At 46.4% G+C, this 22,671-nt stretch overlaps 1 protein-coding gene across 2 annotated transcripts in view; it reads right to left on the bottom strand.

The window, feature by feature from the left end:
- Positions 1-22,671, bottom strand: part of LOC146196549 (piwi-like protein Siwi) — a 62,682-nt gene that overhangs the window by 17,415 nt on the left and 22,596 nt on the right. For both annotated transcript variants that reach the window (XM_084598296.1, XM_084598295.1), the window contains exons 7-14: positions 18,712-18,906; positions 10,197-10,305; positions 9,740-9,863; positions 8,647-8,764; positions 2,974-3,091; positions 2,580-2,767; positions 2,284-2,432; positions 2,072-2,196 (exon numbers count right to left, since the gene is read on the bottom strand). In XM_084598296.1, coding sequence (XP_084454422.1) covers positions 2,072-2,196; positions 2,284-2,432; positions 2,580-2,767; positions 2,974-3,091; positions 8,647-8,764; positions 9,740-9,863; positions 10,197-10,305; positions 18,712-18,906 — 1,126 coding nt within the window. The remainder of the gene's footprint in view (positions 1-2,071; positions 2,197-2,283; positions 2,433-2,579; positions 2,768-2,973; positions 3,092-8,646; positions 8,765-9,739; positions 9,864-10,196; positions 10,306-18,711; positions 18,907-22,671) is intronic.

The raw sequence follows: 22,671 nt of genomic DNA, 5'->3' as shown, positions 1-22,671 counted from the left end.
GCCTCCGAAGGATGGTTTCACCGCTTTAGAGACAGACATAATCTTGTCTTCCGGGTGTTGTCTGGAGAAGCCAAAGAAGTGGATGCAGAAACTTGTGCCATGTGGCGAAGCGGTGCTCTGCAGCAGTACTTAGAAAGCTACTCGGCACATGATATATTCAATGCTGATGAGACGGCTTTGTTTTATAAGCTCCAGCCCGACAGAACAGTAACATTTAAAGGGGACAGCTGCGCTGGCGGCAAGCGAAGCAAAGAGCGGATTACTGTTCTGGTCGCCGCTAATATGACCGGGACGGAGAAGGTCCCTCTTTTTGTTGTCGGCAAGGCACATAAGCCTAGATGTTTCAAGAACATTAGGACGCTGCCGACGGAATACTCTGCCAACAGCAAGGCGTGGATGACGGGCGAATTGTTTAAAAAATGGCTCTTGAAATTCGATCGGAGGATGGAGCTAGGGAAGCGTCAAGTTCTCCTCATTGTGGATAACTGCTCGGCGCACAAAGTCGACGCCGAGCTGAAAGCCACAAGGCTCGTCTTTTTGCCCGCCAACACGACTGCGGCCTTGCAGCCGATGGATCAGGGGGTGATCAGAAACATCAAATGTTTCTATAGGCGCCACATGATCGAGCGCATGACTTTGTGCACTGGAAACCAGAAGACCAGCACCATCACATTGCTCACAGCAATGCACATGTTGGTGCGTGCATGGGAGCAGGTCACGCCGTCCACAATTGCAAACTGCTTCCACCACTGTGGCTTTGCTGCCGGAAGTATGAAAGAAAGTGGCGACGATGGGAGTCCGGAGCCTCTGCCTGCGGCTGTGCGTGCTGTGCTGCAGGACGTCAGTTTTGATGATTACGTTGGAGTAGACAGCGATGCAGCAGTGTGCGGTGCCCTAAGTGATGAGGACATTGTCGCTGAAATTGTTGGGGAGCAGTCTGTCCCAGAAGAGGCAGAAGACGAGGACGACGACGAGGAGCAAGAGCCCGTGCGTCCATCCGCGGCAAAAGTTATGGGAGCGCTGAATGTCGCGCGCCTTTTCTTCAGCTTTGAAGAGGGGGAAGAAGACTCCCTGCGTCGCATTCGCATGCTAGAAGACCGAGTGAGTACGGTAGCCCTCAGAGAGAAGAAGCAGAAGATGATAAGACTTTTTTGCTAAATAAATGTTTTTCGTGCCCTCCGGGCATCAAACGCCTTCATTTTTGCTCACTTTCATTAGTTCGAATTTTGGTTAATTCGAACTGGCCTGGCGGCCCCGTGGAATTTGAATTAACGAGCTTTTACTGTATATATATATGTATATATCGCCGGGTAGACAAAATTTGCGAAATGAAAAGCTAGGCATAATTAATTCAAAGATAGCAATACATATTTAGGTATCCTGTGGGCTAACACGCACCAGGCATATAGTCTGACTGCTTGTTCTCGCCTGAATGATACTTTTTCACCCGAGGCACGCTTGCGTACAGACTCTGCTCTTTGACGTCAGTTCTTATCAGCCATCCTTCAGACGTTATGGAGGCCTGGGTTCATACTGAGCTCACTCAGTATTTAGTGTTGCCCATTCCCAGCACAGCTTCCCTATTCCCCATAGTTTGCATAGCTCGTGCAGAAAAATGTTCACAGCAAATGGATTTATCTTTTGACTGCCTCACATGCGCAATGAACTTCCCGACGAAATGTCTCCGCAGTTAATGCACAAGGAAAATTTCACCGCTAGACTGCACTCGTGATCGCCTCTTGAAACCTGTGCATTCCCACCACACACTTTGCACTTCGTGGCAGCCCAACATGGATAAGATTGGTACGGTAGAAAGGAATTTCTGCGCAATTAAAAATGTGCCAGTTTTTTTCAGCTACCGCGGCGCAAATTCTGACCACGCGGCAATCTAAACTAAATATTATGCTGAAACTACCGACTTTAGGACGAAGAGAATTGGTGAACTTGAAGATTAATAGCAAGATTATTACCCCCTCAAGGACAACTACCCAGCCTGGCATTCTTTGTCAGCAAGGATGAAGACATTCAAAAAGATCAGAAACAAAGCTGCTGAACAGCAGCCAGGGCATACCGGGATCTCAACAGCCCAAGCTTCTCCACCCAACTTGCAGTTCATCTGGATGGCCACCTTTGTTGCCACAGACTTCAGGTTCTTCTTGTTGCTGATGGTCCTGCCCAGCATCACCTGGGTGTGCACTGTGCAACAGAATACGAGTGCAATGAGCCTACTGACGCGCACACACACTCCAACAAGAAACAGCGAGCAGTAGCAGCAAAACTCACGTCCCATGTCAACACAGGCAACCTTCTTGAGTCCATCGTAACGGTCCTTCCGGTTGTTGGGGAACACCGCCATGAGCATCTCAGTCTCCCGAGGGATGTTCTTGAGGCCGTTTATGTAGCTGCCCACACGGTCATCATCCAGAGCAATCCTGATACCGAAAGCAAGATTCAAACAATGTACAATGTTCAAAAGCGAATGCTATATTTCGACCCTGATTACAGGAACAGAAAAGAGGCTGGCAGGAAAAGAAACTAGCCGGACTCAGAGAGAATAAAAGCCAAGCTCGAATACGTACACCTGCGGCTGCTGCAGGGTCACTCCCATTGGTGGTCCCACACACATGAGCTCACGCACAAAGTCCTGCGCATTCTGCATGTCACGGCGGGTGCACACAACCACCCATGATCGGATCTGGATAGCCTTGAACATAGTTTTGTCCCGCATCTCCCGCGAGAAGTCTGCCGTCGACGAGTTCACGGGTGACTGCAAAACAAAATGGGCAGCAGAAAACCTCCTTTGAAGATTTCTTTCCAATGCTGCACAGTAGAAAACACAAAGGTGTTTTTTTTTTTCCTTTTTATATTAAAAGTTCTCACGCTTATACATAATTTGGCATATAAACTTGATAAGTGTACTCATGGCAAACACTTCCCACTCAATAGGCCAAGTATGGTGACGAAATAACTTACCCTGATGTTGTTTCCATGAATCACTCTCTCTGGCTGCACTTGACGACCAGAGATCTCAACCAGCTTTTCAGAAAACTTCAACCCCCATTGGTCCATCTCCTTTGTGACCTGTGGATTTCTGGGAAAAAGAAAAATGCAGCACAAAGTGAGAGCAGCCCCTAAGTGAAAGTTCCATGACAGCACATTTAACTATACCATATTTTCTGGTATATAAGACGCACCGCTCATCATTAGAGGCCTTCAACAAAAAATTGGTGCATATAGACACACCCTTGCACACGACGCACTTCAATTTACTCAGGTTAGGGCAATAGGACTTCACTATACATGCTTGCTCGACCATCGCATGCTTTGTGCCTGAAAGAAAATTAGTTACCGTATTTATTCGAATCTAGGCCGATAGTTAAAAAAAAAAAGATAGGAAACTCTGGGGTCGGCTTAAGGGGGGACATGGGTCTTGAGCAAAATTTTCTTAATATTTGTCCTGTCAGTATGAAATTTGCAGGGTTTATGTAAATTCTTGTGCTGGTTTCAAATATGTTGTTAGTTTTCTTCTACATAAATTTGCTGAGTAGTTACAGCAACTTTGCTGTTCCAGACTTGCGGGAAGCTTGTAAAAATATCTACTGAAGGGAAATTGCTAAAATGCACATGGATCTGTTCTTGAATGTCTAAGGAACGCAATAAAACAAGTTTTGTGCTCCTGCCTTACTACAAGCCAAAGTTATGGAAGTTTTAAGTTTCAGCTTCACAAGTGCAACCACCCCCTTTCTACATCTTCGTATGTTTAAAAATTTTTCATGCAGTTGAGACCTTGTATAATAGCTTTATTGTGTTCCTTTAACACTCACGAGCCAGTAAAAATAAAAATCATTACAATCTAAGGAGTAGGAGAGCCACAATGCCACCCGCAAAATAGAAGGGTAGGCAAAATTTTCATTTTGAGAAAAATGGAAAAAACGAATTGCAATGTCAAACACTAATTTAATCAAACAAAAACTGTAGAAATGCAGGCCACTGTGGCCTAGAAGGCTCCTGGACAGTAATCTGCATTGGGTTTGCCCTTCTGCTTTCGTTTTGCTGCAGTCTGATCTGAAAAGCAGCAGAGGAAGCACGCTTCCTCTCTGCTCTCAGACATTCACTGGTGCAATGCACACGTTTACAATTTAAAATGGCTATAAACCTCCAGGAATGTAGTCTCTTTGCTTTCCAACGTCCAAGTGTCGCCTCTTTCATTTTGATTTGCAGTTGCAGCACATTCAGTTGTCACTTTTTCTTCTTTTTTTTTTTTTTTTTTTTTTACGTACGTCGTTTTGCTACGTCCTCGCATCAAGACCGTGGTGAGGAACGTTTATTGCGGAAAAGAAATGTAATTTGGAGCTGTTTGCTGCTTCCCGGTGCTCTGCATTGCACTGGAAGCAAGTGAATTCCCTAAGGACTATGAACGAGGTCCGATCGGCGCAAACGCGCGGCGAGCTCTACGAAGACGACGTGTCCCGCAGTTTACGCATTGGAGAATAAGTTTGACGGCGATTCCTTATCCCCGTTCACTTTTTTAAATGCCAATATCGCCGCCGTATGTTTTACGCTTCGCCAATCTCGGCAAACTGTTTAGATCTGACGATCGTGAACTCCGCATCGCCAAGCGGACTGTCCGCCGCGCTGCCGTCATCGTTACGAACACAATCCGTCTACCGCTTCGTTGCTGGAGTTGGCGCGAGTTCAAGCTCTTCCTGTTTTGAGCTTATCTTTCTGCTCATCTGCGGCCAGCGTTATCACTGTCGCGGCGGGTGCGACCGCTGGCAGTAGCAGTCCCCCGTGCTGGGGAACACGCTAGGCCTACTTCAGGCTCGTACACACGATCGTTCGGCGCACGATTTCCGTCGGCCTGAGCGCGCACAGCCGGGGCAGGGCATCACTTGAGATGATTATTCAACTATTTTTTTTTACTTTTTTCACAAATTCTTGCCATGAACGCACCTCGCGGTTCGGAACCAAGCGCGGCCGGCGTCACGTCTCCGCCGTCTCCCCGCGGCTCGGGCGCGCCGAGCAGACGCCGTCAGCCAGCTCCACCAATGCGGGGACGCCTTATCGTCACGTGCACCCCGAAAGCCAATGGGATTGCAAATGCCACGTTTTCTTTTTTTGCTATTTTTTATGCGACCAATGGGCGAATGTAAACAGCAGAGGCGGCAATTTGAAGACGAAAGGCGGCTCTTTCGAATGAGACCAAGATGGCTACGGTGCCGCGCACAAAATGGGAGCTACGCCTCGCGGAAAATGGTTGTTTCGGGGGTCGTTTTCGGCCCAAATTTGGGCGACATCGATTATATAAATTGGCATTGTGACTAAAATACCGACCCTAGAGATGAAAAACTTAGCAGATAGGTAGATAAAGAGCTACTGATTTCGCAAATCACATTTTCTAAAAAGTGATTTTTTCGCGATTTTTTGGTCCGCAAGACCCGTGTCCCCCCTTAAGAGGATTTTGTCTCGGGGTCTCATAATCATAAAATAGGGGAAAAAAGTAGCACGCAGGTGGTGCCCTCACAGAAGGCCAGATAAATAAAAAAAAATAAAATAAAAGACGAGCCGTAGCCGGCCAAGGCACACGCAAACACTGGCTGCCATTTTGGCCTTGTCTTCTCGTGTGTTCATGTGGTATCCTGAGTGTGTTCCGGGAGTTTTTATGTGTGCTGTTTTTTTCACCGACACCATGGCACCAAGCAGGCGGTGTCACTATAGCGCCGCCTTCAAGCGAAAAGTTATACTCGCTGCAGAAGAATCATCAAATCTTCAAGCCGAGCGGAACTTTGGCGTGGACGAAAAGAATGTTCGCCATTGGAGGAAGCAGCGTGATGAAATTTTTGATTGCGCCGCAATGAGAATGGCTTTCACAGGACTGAAGAAAGGCCGCCATCCCGAAGTGGAGTCGGCACTGGCCGAGTTCGTCAAGTTGCAGAGAGCTGCGGCACTTCCAGTGACCACGGAAGTGCTACAAGCCAAAGCAAGAGAGCTGGCAAGAGTGCGAGGTATTCCACAGGACCAGTTCAAAGCCAGCCGGGGCTGGTTGCAAAAGTTCATTAAGCACTTAGGCTTCAGCCTCAGACGTCGCACGTCTATCTGTCAAAAGCTGCCGAGCGACATTGAAGAGAAGCAGAGTTTGTTTCAGCGATTGATTATAAAAAAGAGGATGGAGAACAGTTATGCCCTAGGGCAAATGGGAAACGCTGACCAATTGCCCGTGATGTGGTGATGCTGTGCTGCACGGTGGATGGCCACAAGCTGCCCAGCCTATGTAATTTTCAAACGGAAAACTCTTCCAGCTCTGCAAATGTTTCCTAGGAATGTGACTGTCCGCACTAATTAAAATGGATGGATGACGAGTGAAATGGTTGAGAAGTGGATAAGAATAGTTTGGGAGGGCTTGGCCAAACATTCACTCCTCGTCCTAGGCTCCTACCATGGCCACTTAACTGACGGCGTAAAAGCTGCACTTGCCAAAGCTGGTACCGACGTCGCTATCATACCTGGCGGCATGACAGGCCAGTTACAGCCTCTAGATGTACAGTAGCCGACGGGTAATTCGGACTCCAATAATTCGGACTTCAGTGAGGCACCGTCAGTCATCCCATAGAAGCGCATACATATTCGCGACGAATATTTCGGACTTTAAAAGTCCAAAAGTTCGATTTTTCGGACTAATTTCAGTCCCCTGCAGGCCAAAATCTGCCATCTTATTGGCTTTTCGCCGGCGCAACAAGCGCCATCTTGGATTGAGGTGGATTGGCTCTGCAGTTGGATTGGCTTGACATGGTTTCGGTGCCCCATTTTTGCCAGGAGAGGCCCCTGCAATCTCTGCCACTTCGAGGTGGCAGTCGGATTGTCATCGCCGTCAACCTGCTTTTGTCGCCAACGCTGACGCGGGCAGCTATCTCTTTGTGCTTTGTCTCATACGTCCGCCGTGTTGTCACACGAGTTTCTCCGACCGCGTCAACCGAGTGGCGCGACGTCAATCCTTTGGCCGTTCTGTGATTGCGTCCGGCGGTTCCACCGCTCTGAACGAAAAGTGCCTCATTTTTGCGTGTTTGACTACCACAGCCATCGCTTGCACAAATTACGAACGCTGTGAACTTGCTGTCTAGCGTGTACAGCGAAACGACAACTTTGGCGCAAATACAAGCGCAAATCGCCGCCAGCAAAAGAAATTTGCCGCAAGGTAAAATCGGCGACTTTTTTAAGCCGATTTCCTCTGAATAAAGTGATTTTTTGTGCTTCACGGATTTTTCGGACTGTTCGATTATTCGGACCATTTTTCGGGTCCCTTCAAGTCCGAAAAAACGGTCGGCGACTGTATGCTTCAACAAGGCTTTCACAGATCGGCTGCGCAAATACTACGTGGACTTCCTTGGTGAACAGTGCGAGCTTACACCAACAGGTCGTGTAAAGCGCGCATCGCTGGGAGCCATGGCCAGTTGGATTTCTGCAGCCTGGGATGATATCCCAGAAAGCCTGGTTGTGTGCGCATTCCACAAGTGCTGCATTTCCAATGCACTTGATGGCACTGAAGACTACATACACTCTACTCAGATAAGGAACTCAGCGATGACGACTGAGCAGGATGATGTAAATAAATGTCATTTGCGCGCTGTACTTTATGTTCGCAGTTTTTTTGGTCAGCCTACAATTGCAGTGCTTTTTTTTTTTTGTACTTTTTTCTGCGGACTTTACTTTCTGGTCTCTGCTTAGAATCGTGGCCAACCTACGAGTAAATATGGTATGTGCACGTGAGAATGATAGAAAAAAATAGAGGCAAGACTTATGCGTGAAAATACTCTCGCTCAGTGAGAGCAGTGACGCTTTCTTATTACTCAAAGCAGTGAAAGGCTTCACCTTGGTACGGCCGCCGATTTCTCACGACAGCGCTCAGGCGTCCTCTTTACGCTCATCGGCGCTGCGCGCGAGCGCTGTGATGAACGCGGCAAAGCATGTGCAGGAATGAGAAAACATATGCAATAGCCGCTAAACAATGTTGTAAATCGTAACTGGAAAGGAGTCTGCTTGGACGTCACCATCTTTTACCATTCTGCCAACGAGACTGCTGTACAATTCTAGAACACTACAGAGACTGTAAATATTGTAATAGCAGGTGTCGCTGCCGTTTCCCGACAAAGTTTGCCTATAAACATTGCGAGAGAAAAAAAAAAAAAAAAAACCACCGCACATAAGACACACTGTTGTATAGGACACACTACAGAAAATTTCGCCAGGAAAGAAAAAAAAAAAAAAGTGTCTTATACACCGGAAAATACGACTAAAAATTTTACAACTTCCAGAGAATCACATAATGGTCATACAATAAGCACATCCTCTACTGTGGCGGTCAAAATGCATTACTTCCCAATTTCCAGTTTGCGAGAACTGATACCAAGACCGCACTGAAAGGAGGCTGGCATTTTCGCACGCACCGCAAAAAGCATGTGCATCTTGCAATCGCTGCTTTGAACAGCAATGCCAAAAATAAGGCCGCTTCCAATATTTGTGGTATGTCGTCCTAATATTCAGTTGGAGACAGCACATTGCAATGGCAATTGGAGTATATTGGAGATTGTAATTTACTGTGCACAAAACCATTGCATCAATGATTCAGCCACAGGCTAAAGCTGCACAAACCTGGTCATGTTCTTCATAAACTCCTGCAAGTTGACAACACGCTTTACGGGGTCCAGCTTCATTTCACTGGCCAAGTCCTTCATGATGGTGAAGTTGGAGCGGATGTCGTCAGTGAGCCCTTTTTCACCAGGCAGGAAAAGCACACACCAAGAATAAATCATTCACAACGGCAAGTCAGGAAAGTACCTCGATCAAATGAACCCATCTGCTCATTACAAGATCACACCATCAAGCTCTTCTAATAAACAAACAGTACTAAATAAAAGCAACTCTTATTGCTTTCAGAAATGAGATTCTAGCAGTGAACTGAATAATTAGCACTGACATTTTGCACGGTGTTTGTTAGTTACTCTTGGCTATTTAGTTTTCCCATAAGCCTTTCTTATTTGCAGGAAATTCGGCTACTGAATGGCAGAACCCGTGCTAAATTCAACGCTTGAAGAAGCCAAGTTCGAACTGATTTTCAATACTCAGGGGCTATTTTATGTCTCTGCATACACAACAAGGATAATGTCGAAACAACTGTATATAAAATAAGACTGAATTCTATTGATGTTTCACTACCCACTGCGGCTGTCGTATGAGTTCATGGAGGATTCACTAGAGCCACCAAAATATAACAGAACATGATTAGGCTCGTAATTTTCACTACGCAAGAAACTACGTTCGCAGCAGCTGCTTCATCAAAAAATAAATAATGTTTGCTACGCACATTTTTTATGCTACATGTCTATATTTAAGGGGGGAAGTGAGTCTTAAAATAAATTTGCTGCGCGCGACATTGAAATTCGTGATCCCGGGGGCACCCTTATGAGCCAGAACAATCCCATTACTGACTCTGATAGCTAATACCTCAATAAATACGCATCAGACGACACTAATATTTCACACAACGAAAACCTGGATGCAACGAAAAATCTCAGTCTTTCTTTAGTTTCACTAGAAGCAGGTTTGCCTGCATGCTGCAATTAGCAGGAGCCCCCGGCTACTAGAAAGAATGATTTACGGAAAACTATTGAACGAATTCGTGCAGCACGCGCATTGCACATAGGAACACCCGCTTTCAGTTTGAAACTGTAACTAGACCGCTCACCTGTGAGGAAGCACAGCTCGGGAATGAGGTAGAGGTTGTCAGTGCGGCCCACCCGTATGTCCCTCTCTCTGGGACGGCACACGAGCAGTGGCTGGTTCATGTCCCGAATGTCCTTGTTGTAGTGCTGCGCACAAGTGGTCAGACATGAAACTGAGAAGTGGTTGCACATATCGCCGCCAATGTGCACTACCAATCGAAAACCACAAAAAGCCTCCTAAAGCAGCCAACAAATGCGGTTCCAAAACAAGAGCATGAAAGAGAGGGCACAAAGCGTCATTAATGAAGCCCATCGTCAAACAAAATTGGGTTTGGTTACCAGACTGACTGCACCATGCATTGGTTTAGAAATCAATGAATGCATTGAAATCTATTCTCCTTCAAGAATTACAACCAATTCTGTTTACCACTGCACACCAAACTCCTCACAGGTACTGGAACATAAACCAACAGAACTTACATCTTTGTAGTACTTCAAGTAGGTGATGGGGCCCTCCTTGGTGTCAAACGTCTGCTGTGGGTTCTTAGACCAGTCAATGTCGTCCACACGATACGTCTTGTTGTTGTACCTGCACAAACAATTATGCGAGCATTAGATTCCCCTTTGGAAGAGAGTCCACTAATCAATTACAATAAAGTGGCTAAAGAAAATTTGGGGATTGAGTCTTGCGTGAATTGAAGTGCCTAGGAGAAGTTTCTGATTTGAAGGTAGGCGGGCGCCGAAAATTTTTTTAACAATGAAGTTCGGAGGCTGAAATTTGCATACCTTATAGGAACTGAACTCCTTTTTTAAAGAGTAGTTCATTACAAGCCACAGATCGTTAAATTCTATGTAAAATAACTTCGCAGCCTTCACTGCTGGCAGGATCTGTGCTTTCAGGGCATGCTGGGATGGGTTCAATGCACAGGCGCAGCCAGTGGTGGTCTCGCTTTCGCGTCACATGATTTATGGGGGACACGACCTTTGAAAATAGAAAAATTGCGAAACAGATTTTTGGAAGGCTATATATTCGGGTAGTATGTCTTATAAACTACCCTTTCTGTAATTATCAATGCCCAACTCATCGTAGAAATACTCTAAATTAATTATATAACAAGTGGCGGCAGCCGCGGAACAGCGAGCAAGCGCCAAAAATTCCCAAACTGCGCGCGCCATTCCTCTCCCGCCGAACTAAGCGCCACCATCTCGGTCTTGTTTTGTTTGTTAATTCTTGCGCTTTCTTCTGCCAACCTCGACGGTGGCACGGTCGAGGCGTGGCTTGCTTCCGATTGGGAGCCTCGCGGCAGCTTTCGAGTTTCCCGTGCTTGAATTCAAAGCTGCGATTAGGCAAAATGCACGCTTCGCGAGAGCGTGGGGGATCGGGCGACTGCTATTGGCTGCTGTGCCCGCTGACGCGTTGGTCTCCTCCGGCTACCTCCCTGCGTCGTCTGCTCCGGCTCTTTGCAGTCCTTGTACTTCGCGCATTCTGTTCGCCTTTCGTCATTTTTGCGATCGCCGGATTTTGCGGTCTCTCATCGTGCCCTCTGAACAGTTTCGAGCAACGTGTTAAATGTTGCGTGGTCGCTCACGATGCCTCGAGATTCGTCACGCGTTCAATACACGGAACCGAACGCCGTCCTCATGGCGAGGCACGCCGACGACCACTGCATCGACGCCTGCAGCGTCCTAGCATCTGTTACAGTGAAACTTAGAAAACAAGGAAATAGTAAAAAGAAAAGGCCCTAGTCTTGCCCCGCGATACCTATTCAGAAATTACATCAATGAATTTCGCAATGCCAACACATTCCGCAAATTCTACAGGCCTGGACCCATGTGACCCATATTATATACTTCTGTAACTTAATAACCAGCGTACACAAATTTTTCAGCAAGAAAATTTGGAAAAGGAGAATTGTCTTGTCAGGGGTAACTATCCAGGAATGACCGTAACGAATTTTGTAGTGCCAGCACGTTTTGCAAATTCTCCAGGCCTGCCCCAAGGGACCTATGAAAACCACTCCTCTAATTTCAGAACCCATGAGCCCAGCTCCATGAAACTTGGCAGTTCTTCAAATGTTTGTATTATGAGCCCTACCCTAGCCCTAGCCACAATGGCGATCGGCGCTGCTCTTCTGAGTGATGGAGGCTCGAAGATAGCCACAATTTGGTAACACTTCAATTTTTTCGCTCACTGCCAGTCACTCAGACTTGTTTTTAGCTGACTTCGCATTTAAATCTTGTTTTCATATTTTGCAAGCTGAAACTTGGGATTACAGGAGGACAGACTAAGGGGGGCGCGAAAGTCAGAAATCGTGAAGTTGATTTTAAAAAAAAGTATATATCGGCTGTATGTGTTATAAACTACCTTTTCTATAATTATGAGTGCCTAATTCATTGTGCAACTGCTTCAAATTAAACATACAACTGGTCGCGGCAGCCCCCGACCAGCAAGCGAACGACAAAAGTACCCAAACTCTGCCGCTGAACCGAGCACCGCCATTTTGGTTTTGTTTTCCTTGTCAGATTGCCCCTTTTCCATGTTGCTTTCGCCGGTGGCGTCCGCGACGTAGCAGAAGTATGGCTCACTTGTGATTGGGGGCCTCGAAGGGATTGTTAAGCTTCCCAAGTCTCAAATTCGGGCTGTGATTGGACGAAGCGCAGGCTCCTCAAGAATGCGGGGGATCGCGCAACTGCTATTGGCTGCTGCTGCGCGCGCTGACACAATGGTCTCTTAAGATAACAGCTTGAGGGGCAAGTTGGTGCTGCATAGTACCAAAAATATGGCGCAACAAACACACTGTGCCACATTTCTGGGTACAATGATCTCTCCCCGGCGCGTCGTCTGCTCCGGCTGCTTACTGGCCTACTGTGCTGGTGATTTCTTTTCTCGCCATTTTTGAGATCGCAGTCATTGTCAGTCGTTAGATTTGTGGCGTGTTTTGAACGGTTTTGTGCACCTTGTGGACCTTCGCACGGTCTGTCACGATGCACGCTAAGAAGTTCAAAACAGTGTTCATTGCACGGCGTCGTTCTGTGAATGCCGTCCGCATGGCGAAATTAGCGAAGCGCGTTGCCAACGGTCGTGGCGACGCTTCCAGTCGTGCTGCCTCTGCTATGCAGAGGCAGCACTGACTACGTATCTTTCGCATCAATGCAAGAAGACTACGTTTGAAGCGTGCCTGGTGTCCCGACTGCACCAACCTCAACGACCCTAACCTCCCGTATAGAGTCTGTCATCGCAAGCAATAACGCATCATCTGCGTCGTCCACTGTACGCATGAAAGTAACCTTTCAGACTCCTGAGGAGATCGAGGAGGCAGAGGCACAACATGCTGCTGTAAAAAAGAAACTTTAGACCTGCAAATGTTGTTGCAAACTTCAAGGGCCATTTTCCCAGAATGAATTTTTTTCCTGGTATGGCTGTTTTTTCCAGCAGTATCTCTGGAACCGCTAATCTGAGTGCCACCTGTTCTTTTTTATTACAAGCCTGAATAAATTTCGGAGGGCAAGGCAAGCTAATTTTTTCAAAATATTGAGTCTGGAATTTATAATAATCAACATTAGGCTAATGCAAGTCCAATTAGTGGCAATAAACTCAATGCTGTGCCAAAATTGTTTAGCAAGGAAAAAAAAAAAAAAAAGGTACCTATTCAGGAACCTTCATAATGAATTTTACTGCGCCAACACATCCTGCAAGTTCTCCAGGCATGTCACAAGGAACCTATGTGAACCATTCTGATATACTTCTGTAACTTGAGTACCAGTGTTCGCAACTCCATGAAACTTTGCAGTTATTCAAATGTATGTGCCATGTGTCTACCCTGAAACTTTATTTGGTCATCTCAAAAAACAAAAGGAAGGAGGGAAAGCAGTATACACATTAAAAAGAATGAGCAGGGTTGCTGTTAGCTATTGGTAGGGCGTAAACTTGCAGCGAATTGAGCTCGCAACTTCTCTGCTACATTCAGTGGGTACATTCGATTTTCCCGTCCCAGAATACCCGCCGACAGGTCTTTGCTTCCACTTTGACAGAAGTAGCGTTTTGGTAACATAACCTTGCATGCTCCCACCATCAGTCAACCACAATGCGCAGTTTCTTTTGCAGTTGCGAGCGCGTTTATCTCCCGACGCGAGTGTAATACCAAAGACAGATAATAGAGACTTGTAATCAGTTGCAGCTATTCACGAACACAGCGCAAAATGCCTAAATGCAACGCATTTGACAAGATCTGCTTGCCGTTGATGTTCGCGAAGTTCTAGGGCTCGCCCAGTTAACTGTGCTCAAAAGCAGACGAAAGCATTTGCAGAAGCACTTGTAAAAAGCGTTAGCTGCTCCGGCACACAACACTTTGCTTGCGATGCTTTCAGGCCTCGGGGCTCCTTATACGTCTGCGTGTAGTGAAATTAAGACAAGAAAGTGAAGACTCAAGATTGGGAAATCTCACGCTTGCTTAGAAATCAGTTACAGAGCTTGTGTCGCGGTTTAATGCACAATACCGTCGTCTGCAGGAACACGAAACATAATTGCACACTGTCTAACTTAAGGGGGGACGCGGGTCTTAAACTGGTAAAAAATGGGCGAAAAATTGATTTTGAGAAAAATGCATTTTCGGAATGTCTGTACCTTTGAGCACTAGCCTTCAAAATATCAACACTGAATTCGATCGGGAAATACGGTAAAATCAACTTTTAAAACGCCACGGGAGCCTCGAAATGGCCAAAAAAAAGGGGTGAAAATTGTTCGAACTTCCCGCGCGCGCCGCGGGTGAAGCAGCCGGCTGGCCGCCGCCATCTTGGACTTGTTTTGAAGCTTGTTTCTTTGTGCGCATTTTGCGGCATCTCCAAATGACTTCGCTCAAACAGAACGACCACCGTCGCGGGTTTTCCGAAAGCCGTTTCCGGTCCGCTGATTGGCTGGAGCGCGCGCTCGCGAAGCGAGCCCCTCGTCTCGTGCTTCCCATTGGCCAGCGCGACTGACTTGCCATTTTTTTGTTTGTTTGTTTTTAACGTTCTTCGTCGCGGCTGCTGCTTCGCTCGTTTATGATGCGCTTTCACGATCGTTATCAGTCGTTCCCGCAGCCGGTGCTGGTCTTTAGACGTAGCTCGGTAGACGTAGCCGTATCAGGAGTGTATTGAAAACAGAAGCGCCTAGCGAGTGCGCGTCGGAGAACGAGTGCGGCGGCGCGCTGCCAGGGTCGCGAGGCGTGTTCTCGACCTAGCTGCAGCACGTCCGGCGGCATATAATCGTTTGCGAGCCGGATCAGAGGCATCAAAGATAGCATCGATAGATTTAACTGTTCAGCTGATACTCATGGTCCTCACCGACGCTACCACTTCGTTGCTTTTTTTTATCGCGTCGCTTCAGACGACAGGCGAGCCTGACATCGCGCCGTTGCCCGCGTTCATTTTCCGCAGACGGTTTCGTTTTTTCTTTTTTTTTTTCTTTTCGATTGTCTAAGTAATCACGTCGCTGCGCTCAAGGGGTGTGAAAGTTCGAGCTTTAGCTCCAGCAAGGGACTCCGCGTGCGGCCCTGCATGCGCTGTACAGCAAAGTAGCAACGCTTCATTCTGCAACATTAGCCAATTTATTAGGTCATTCCAGTATGCCGCTGTGCTTTAGCCTTAAAATTTGTGCAGGTTTATTAATATTGCAAGACCGTTTTATCGTAATTTTGAGTATCTGTTTGCCTTGAAGGGCACTGCCACAGGCATATGAAGTTGTAAATAAAGCTTCTCCCGCTGGTTCTAGTGGCGGTATATTTAGACTTTGTGGCAAGCTTTTACCAGTATTTGGGGAGGGTACTGTTACATGTTTAGTATATAGCCTTCCTCATAAAGAACAAAGCCTCACAACGATTCCATTTATATTACCATAGCTGCAGTGTAGCAAAAGTTAAAGGTTGTCTCAAAATGCAAATACGTTTTTCTCAGTGCTGTTTCTGGACACTGCACTCAGCCTTACTGTGCTTTTTCTCTACATTGTCGCCGAGTGACAATGACAAATTTAGCATCACTGCAGTCATATTGAAAAGATCAGGGGGTGATCCAACAATCAGGGGGTGATCCAACACTTACATCACTCTATCGAGATTTTTTCAAATTGCCATTAAAATAATATTGCATGTCAAAATATTTTGCTGATCTCCTAATGGCATACACTACCTTGGCCATGGGTAATGGTGATAGTTTCAGTTTTAGTTGACATATTCAAAATCCAAAGACAGTTTTAGAAATGGGAAGAGCATGACATTTTTGGTGAGAAATATCACAGTGAGGCTACTGATTGTTCAAGTTATAATATGTGGTCAAACTTCAAATGCCGTTTTCTCAGTTTCATATTTTTGGTCGATCTCTACAGTCTTACGCAGGGTTTTGATAACTTCTTTTTAGTTCACACAAATAACTTCAGTACCATTTTATTCAGAGAGAAATGAAGTACCCGATGACATTTTTAGTTTTTTAGTTTAGGCAATGGATAAATGTCAATTTGAGATTAACTTAATGAGTTCGTTTCAAATAATGCAGCCTTTTACTCTCACCATAATATGTGAGAATGACATGCCTTTTTGAGGAAAACGAAGGATGTCATCGAGTATGGGAAGACTTTGGCTATCAATCTATGTAATTAAAAGCAACAAAATGCAATGAGAAAGTTCATTAAAGCTGCGTAAGAAATTCACTAATTATGCTCTGGACTTTGTTAGATAACTTTTGATCTAATACCACCAGCTCAATTATAATTACATTTTCGAAATCAGGAGAGAAAACCACATCTGCGTGCAAAGTTTCATGAGATTCTAGCCATAACTAAAAAAGTTAGTTTTAAGACCCTCGTCCCCCCTTAATACAGCTGGATGGCACAGCGCTACTTTTACGGGAACTGTACTGGTGGGCGGAGCTTTTGGGCTGCCCAAGAAGAAATTGAACATCGGACTCTTGTCAGCAAGTAGTCCGGGACTGCCCGGGACTGAAAATCTAACGTGCCCAGTTTGTCGAGCCATTCAGAGTGCAATTTCACCATTTGTAATTCCACTGTTCGTACGCATGCGAAAGATGCACGCATCTTCTGAAACAGAAAAAGTGGGAAGGACAAAAAAAAAAAAAAAAAAAAAAAAAAAACCTTTTCAATCATGTTTAAGGGGAGATGCTACTCGAAGACACTTTTTCTTTAATATTTGACTTAGAGCTATGAAACTCTGGTTAATAATTCAGTTTTTTATGCTGATTTCAAATCTGCAATTAGGTTTATTGTAAGTTGCATAGTTTTTGCTCTGTTCAGTGACAGTGTGTAAAATATACACCCCCCTTCTTTGCCATACTAAACTTCCATAAACACACACAGTTGATGGCTCATTTTGATCCATATAAACTGTAGAGTGCCAAAAACTAATAATAAAGTACATATTAAGTATGCTAATGACATAAAAAATTTGAACCTGGCAAGTCTACATTGTCAAGACACCACCATGTGGTAATTATATTTTTTTTGTAAACATTTGATCAGTATTTATTCTTGAAAGAGATAATGGCACTCCTCATACCTCAGAGAAAATATGTGCAAAATTTCATTCAGATATGAGCATCAGAAGTACCAAAAACATGAAGGGCAAACGCTGAAAATTGCCCAAAATTGCATTTTGAGAAAAATGCATTTGAACTTAAAATAGCATGTTTATTTCAAAAAGAGAGCTTCAATTCCGACCAAACTTTGGAACAAAAGAAGAAAATTGTCCATAAAGCAGCCACTGGCACTAGAAACTTCCTGCAGCATAAGGCGCTCCCTCATGACCCTTGCGAGTGGACTCAGACATGCGCTTTTTTTCTTCAGTGTGCGGCGATTTGCGTTCGCTTCCGCAGTCAGCTTCAAGGACATTTGTTTCTGCATTGTTATTTCTCTGGATGTGCCAAGCTATGATGCATTGGCTTGTGGAGTCCAATAATTGAGGAAAATCGCACTAGCTGCTCATATCCAATTCCTATAAAACAGGCCGCCACAGCAGCTTTGACGTTGATGGCGAAGCTTTCATCCGAGCTCCCGCTGTCAATCTCTGCTCGCATTCCTGCACGCCATAACTCGCCGCAATCAGTATGTTGTGGAAAGCACGCATTGCGGGCAGGCAGAGTTCTCACAGAGTAGTTCAAGAAATGAAGCGAGTCTGCGCTTTGCGGCCGGTTCCCGAATACTGGAAGTCCTGAACGCTGGCTTGGGCAAATCGCGCCGCCCACAAGAACGTTCACCACTGCCAAGTCAGTAACTACAGATGACGCCTCATCGCAGGCTATTTCCTCACCTTAGAAATGCCCAATCTTTTTTTCCGAGGCACTCACACAATCTAACGCCGCTTCAAATTCCTCGGAGGCATCTGAAACGCTGGAGGGATCGGCGTCGGTTCCACTAGGCCTAACTGCCACAGGTCGAGTTGTCACTGGTCGAGCCTTCTCTTTCGATTTTCGCCAACGTCCTCTATATTTGTGAACAGAACGGTATTTCACTCCTCGGTGACTGCGCTGGTTCAATTGTGCTTCATCCATGACGAAGATAAAGTTGCCGAACGATCGTCACTCGGAAACGCACCTCGACGTAGCAAGGAGCCAGCAAGTGGGCTTCGCCACATGCGCGCGCGCGGCGGCCAATGGCGAGGCTTGATTCGTACCACGTGATTTAAAAACCAGTCGCAGCGCTCGAAAAACGCGACGTAGGCATGCTTTTTTTTATTATTGCTTGCGTTTTAGACGCAGGGCAACTGTGGTGATTGGGAGAATGCGGCTTGGCTGATCTCCTCCCGTGATCCGCAACTTTTATTTTCATGAAAGTAGAGATACTAAACTTGACAAAACAAGTAAAAACAAAAAATCAGTCATTTTCGAAAAAACCCGCGTTTTTCGACCCGCATCTCCCCTTAATGAACAATTCAGCAACTAATGGCTACAATTTTGCAACTTATTTCACCACCAAATGCCAGGGTAACAAAGTGCCCCGAAGGGAATCCCAAACCTGGTCATGACGATTGATCCAACGACAGCCTTCATGACTTCGTCCTTGTAGTTGCCACGGGTAGACTGCTGCAGAGACCCAAGCAGGTGGAGCACATTCTCCGTACGCAGCACCTTGTGCACTGTGTCGACCACCATGAGGATGCCTCCGTCATGCTGGCCCACAGCAGTGGTCAGGCCCTCCCAGATCTCCAGGCTGTATATGACCACAACACAAAAAATACGCTGAGCGAAACAACTCCCCACAGTAACACAAGACAAAAATATCGCCTTAGAACACTATCCAATTTATTTAAAAAGCGGCGTTTTCTCAATTTGGTAGCAATTGGGACCACTAGAATGCATGAACGTTCCCATGCAATTAGCGCAACAGAACCAAGGCGTGCAACGTGATAACAATGACACCAAGGCTGGCCGTGGCGTACTATAACTGATGAAGAATCTCCATTCCATTACAGAAACAAAACGCCTACCGAAAAACCGCATCCAAACCAGCCAAACGTTGCTTGCATTTAGGTTATCCAGTAATTCCACCGTTAACTGAGCTTTGACCATAAATACTGTACTTACATTGACAGACTAGGCACGCCTCACTATTTACAGTGGAGGCCGCTGCAGCAAAGCTGTATGGGTTTTACTTGTGGGAAAGAATGTGCCACCGAGGCTATTCTGATGGAGCTGAGCATCAATCGAGGCAACATGACAAATTGCACTTTGCAAGTATCATCAAAAGGGTTATTTTTATCGCAACTTGTGCTGTTGCCCAAAGTATCTCTCGATTTTAGTGTGTATGAAAGCTTATACAGTAAAACCTTGCTAATTCGAAGTCATTGGGACCACGAGAAATCTTCAAATTAAGCTGATTTTCGAACTGACCGAACACATCAAGAAGCAGACTGCGCTAGGCTCACCATCCTGTGCGCAGAGTGCATTGATGCAGTCTCAATACTCTGCTCCTTCTTCAGACGTACATGAATAGTCTGCATCGGCATCAACGGTGCTTTCGCTGGAAAATCCAGCATGTGCAAAACACCGCCTGATCAATGTGTGATCAAAGTGGGCTCCACTTATTTCCAGGCATACACCACGAGGCACATGGCTCCGAGGAGGTCGACTGAGTACTTTTGCCATTGTCATAGCCAAGGAGCATGCGCTTGAGCAGTCAATCGGCTGTGAGATCGAAGTGGTGTTCGGAGGTAGAAATACCATCCTGATGACCTAGAGGTGTGGGACGTCGCCATATGCCGGGCAATTGTCCACAACAAATAGGGCATTCCTGCCTACAGCCCCATACTTGCAGTCAAGTTGCCACACATACTCCTCAAATATTGCACCTGTCACCCAGGCTTTCTTATTGTGCTTGTAAACGAGTTCATCCTTTGGCGGCAGCTGCGCTACTTCATGCACTCGTTACATGAAGCAGCGAGGCTCCCTCGCCTAACCGACAAGCAGCGACAGCTTGTGTTTACCACACATTCGTGCCAACAACACAGTAATCCTGTCCTTGGCCTGTTTTCTACCCTTGACTGTGGTGCCCTTCACTGCGAAGTGTGCTTTTTTCAATTCTCGACAACGCTCTCTTTAGCGTTGCTGCTCTCTCCAGAGTCAGAAATGTTAATTACAGTCAAACCCACTAATAACAATGCTGGTTTAACAATATATCGGATATAACAATGGGCAGCCGCTGCACCGTCAGGCTTGTCATGTGTTCTATGGTAAAATAACCCGCTTGTTACAGTGGTGTCACTGAAAGTAACGACAACGCGGAAACGCAGCGAGCACAAAAGCGTGCACGTACGCGGAGACACAGACAATGCCGATGCAGCGACAATAAAAAAGAAAAAGAAATCGGAGCAGAGCGTGTCGAGCAAATGCGTCGGTCAGGTGCTCAGGGGAAGCTTGCATGCCACAGAGACCCGGGAGAGGATGGTGCACTTTCTCCTGCGGAGGAGGTGGGAAGAGCAAAGGTGCTGCTAGGCACGGTCGTTCTGAGGGAGAACTTTGAGCAAGCACTCCCCCTTGAGACCACAGAACTCGCGTCCTCTCTGCCTCGGCACGATGGAGCAGTCCATTCAGAGGCTGTGTTGACCGTGGTGCGCTGCATTGCTTTGTCCAAATCCCTGCTTCGCGTATGCACACATTTTGTGGCAAGCATGCAGCAGCATTTGTGCACGTCTTTCTAGCGTGGTTTTTTTTAGTGTGCCATTTCCTTTGCCACAATCTTGCTGGTCCTGGATTTTCTGTGAACAGCAATGGAGGACCATCCTTCCGGAAGTGCAACACAACCAGCGAGAGAAAGCGAACAGCAATACTTCTAGAAGTTAAGCTGAACATTATATGCGAGCACAAGGACTGCGTAAAAGTGTGCAACATGGTGTGCAAGTACAACCTGACGCAACTGACTGTATTGACAATCCTCCACAACGCGCTCAAGATTGAGAAGGAAAAAAAATTGTGTATTACTGTTTTCTTATGTGCCAATATGGATGATAGCCACAAGTGTCTCGCCTTCGTCATAGGAAAATTCAAGCATCCCAGCTTTTTTTCGTGGTGCCGCGAGGATCCCAGTTCGCTACCGTCGCAAATGGGAAAGCATAGACAACGCACAAACTTTTCAGTCAGTGGCTGATTGAGTTTGATCAGCGGATGCAGCGCGAAGGCAGGAAGGTGGCATTGGTGCTCGATAATTGCACTGCGCACCAAACAGCTCAGAAGCTCTCGCATGTGGAAGTTTTTTCCCTCCCACCTAACACTACGGCAGGCTTGCAGCCTTTGGGTGCAGATGCAGACGTGAGTGCTTACTTCAAGGCAGTCTATTGCCAACATGTTTTGAGCTCGCTCGCGCTGAACCTCGACATTTCTGTTGAATTCGTCGTGCCCAAGTCGCACAGCCAGGTCATTGGCCTTCTACCGCAGTAGCGTTCCACTGAATGGGAAAGCGGCCCGTTTCCTTTCTGCAGCCAGCGAAGCAGAGCAAATTCCTCATCTTGATATGAGGGAGCCAGCACTCATGACCGCTTCGAAGAATGTGTCTTGCCATAGGCCTCTAGTTTCAACTTGTTGCTCGGTATTGTGGATGTCGAGAGGGGCACGCTGTGCCTTTTAGCCAACTCTGACTTGGAACAAGCGTTCTTGCCTGCTTCTTGGATCAAGCAGAACTTCTGTTGCACGCTCAAGCCTTGTACTTCTGCATTTCGCTCATCATTAAGGTCACAGGCCTAGCACTCCTGCACAGCCCAGAAAAAAAAAAGGGGGGGGGGGGCACAGCAGCCGATCTTTAACTGCCATGCACAACACAAAAATGGTATGGGCAGGACCTGCGTAGCGCATACTTACAGGGTCAGAGGCACGGGGAAAAAAAGCGGCCGCGGCACTGAACACGTGTTGTCCCTGACACATAGCAAAGAGGGTGGTGATGCCATGGAATGGAGTGGTGGCGATATCACGTGTCAAAAACGGTACGCCTGCTGCGTTGCAGTGAGGCATGTCTTCTCTGCAGGTGTGCATACCGTCAGTCCGCGGGGCGCACCGTGGAGATTTTTGTGCTGAGAATGCTCCGGCTGGGGCGCTTCGCCTATAAATCATTGCCATTGCTATGTGGCTTTGCCTCATGGCTCCACAGGGACGTAGCTTCGCCGCGTTTGCAGAAAAACATGAATCGGGCACTGCCGCATAGCACCACTCATTTTCGAATTAACCGGGCAGGCCGCCGGTCTGAATTATCCGGTCAAATATACATTGCAAAATATGGGACCGCAGAAAACCCTCGAATTATCCGGTATTTCTAATTAACAGGGTTCGAAATATCGAGGTTTTACTGTACATCTATGCAACAGAATAAAACCACTCGTTGCTAACTGAACAAAATTTGGGTCAATTTATAAGCACCTTTACACTGCTATTACTAAATTTAGGGTGGTGGTATGGTTGCAAACTGTTGTTACTAGAGAACACTGCTAGG

The sequence above is a fragment of the Amblyomma maculatum genome, chromosome 3 (genome assembly GCF_055883805.1).
Source record: "Amblyomma maculatum isolate TAMU_Amacu chromosome 3, ASM5588380v1, whole genome shotgun sequence".
Classification (NCBI taxonomy): Eukaryota; Metazoa; Arthropoda; class Arachnida; order Ixodida; family Ixodidae; genus Amblyomma; species Amblyomma maculatum.
This window is presented reverse-complemented; position numbering and strand designations above follow the sequence as displayed.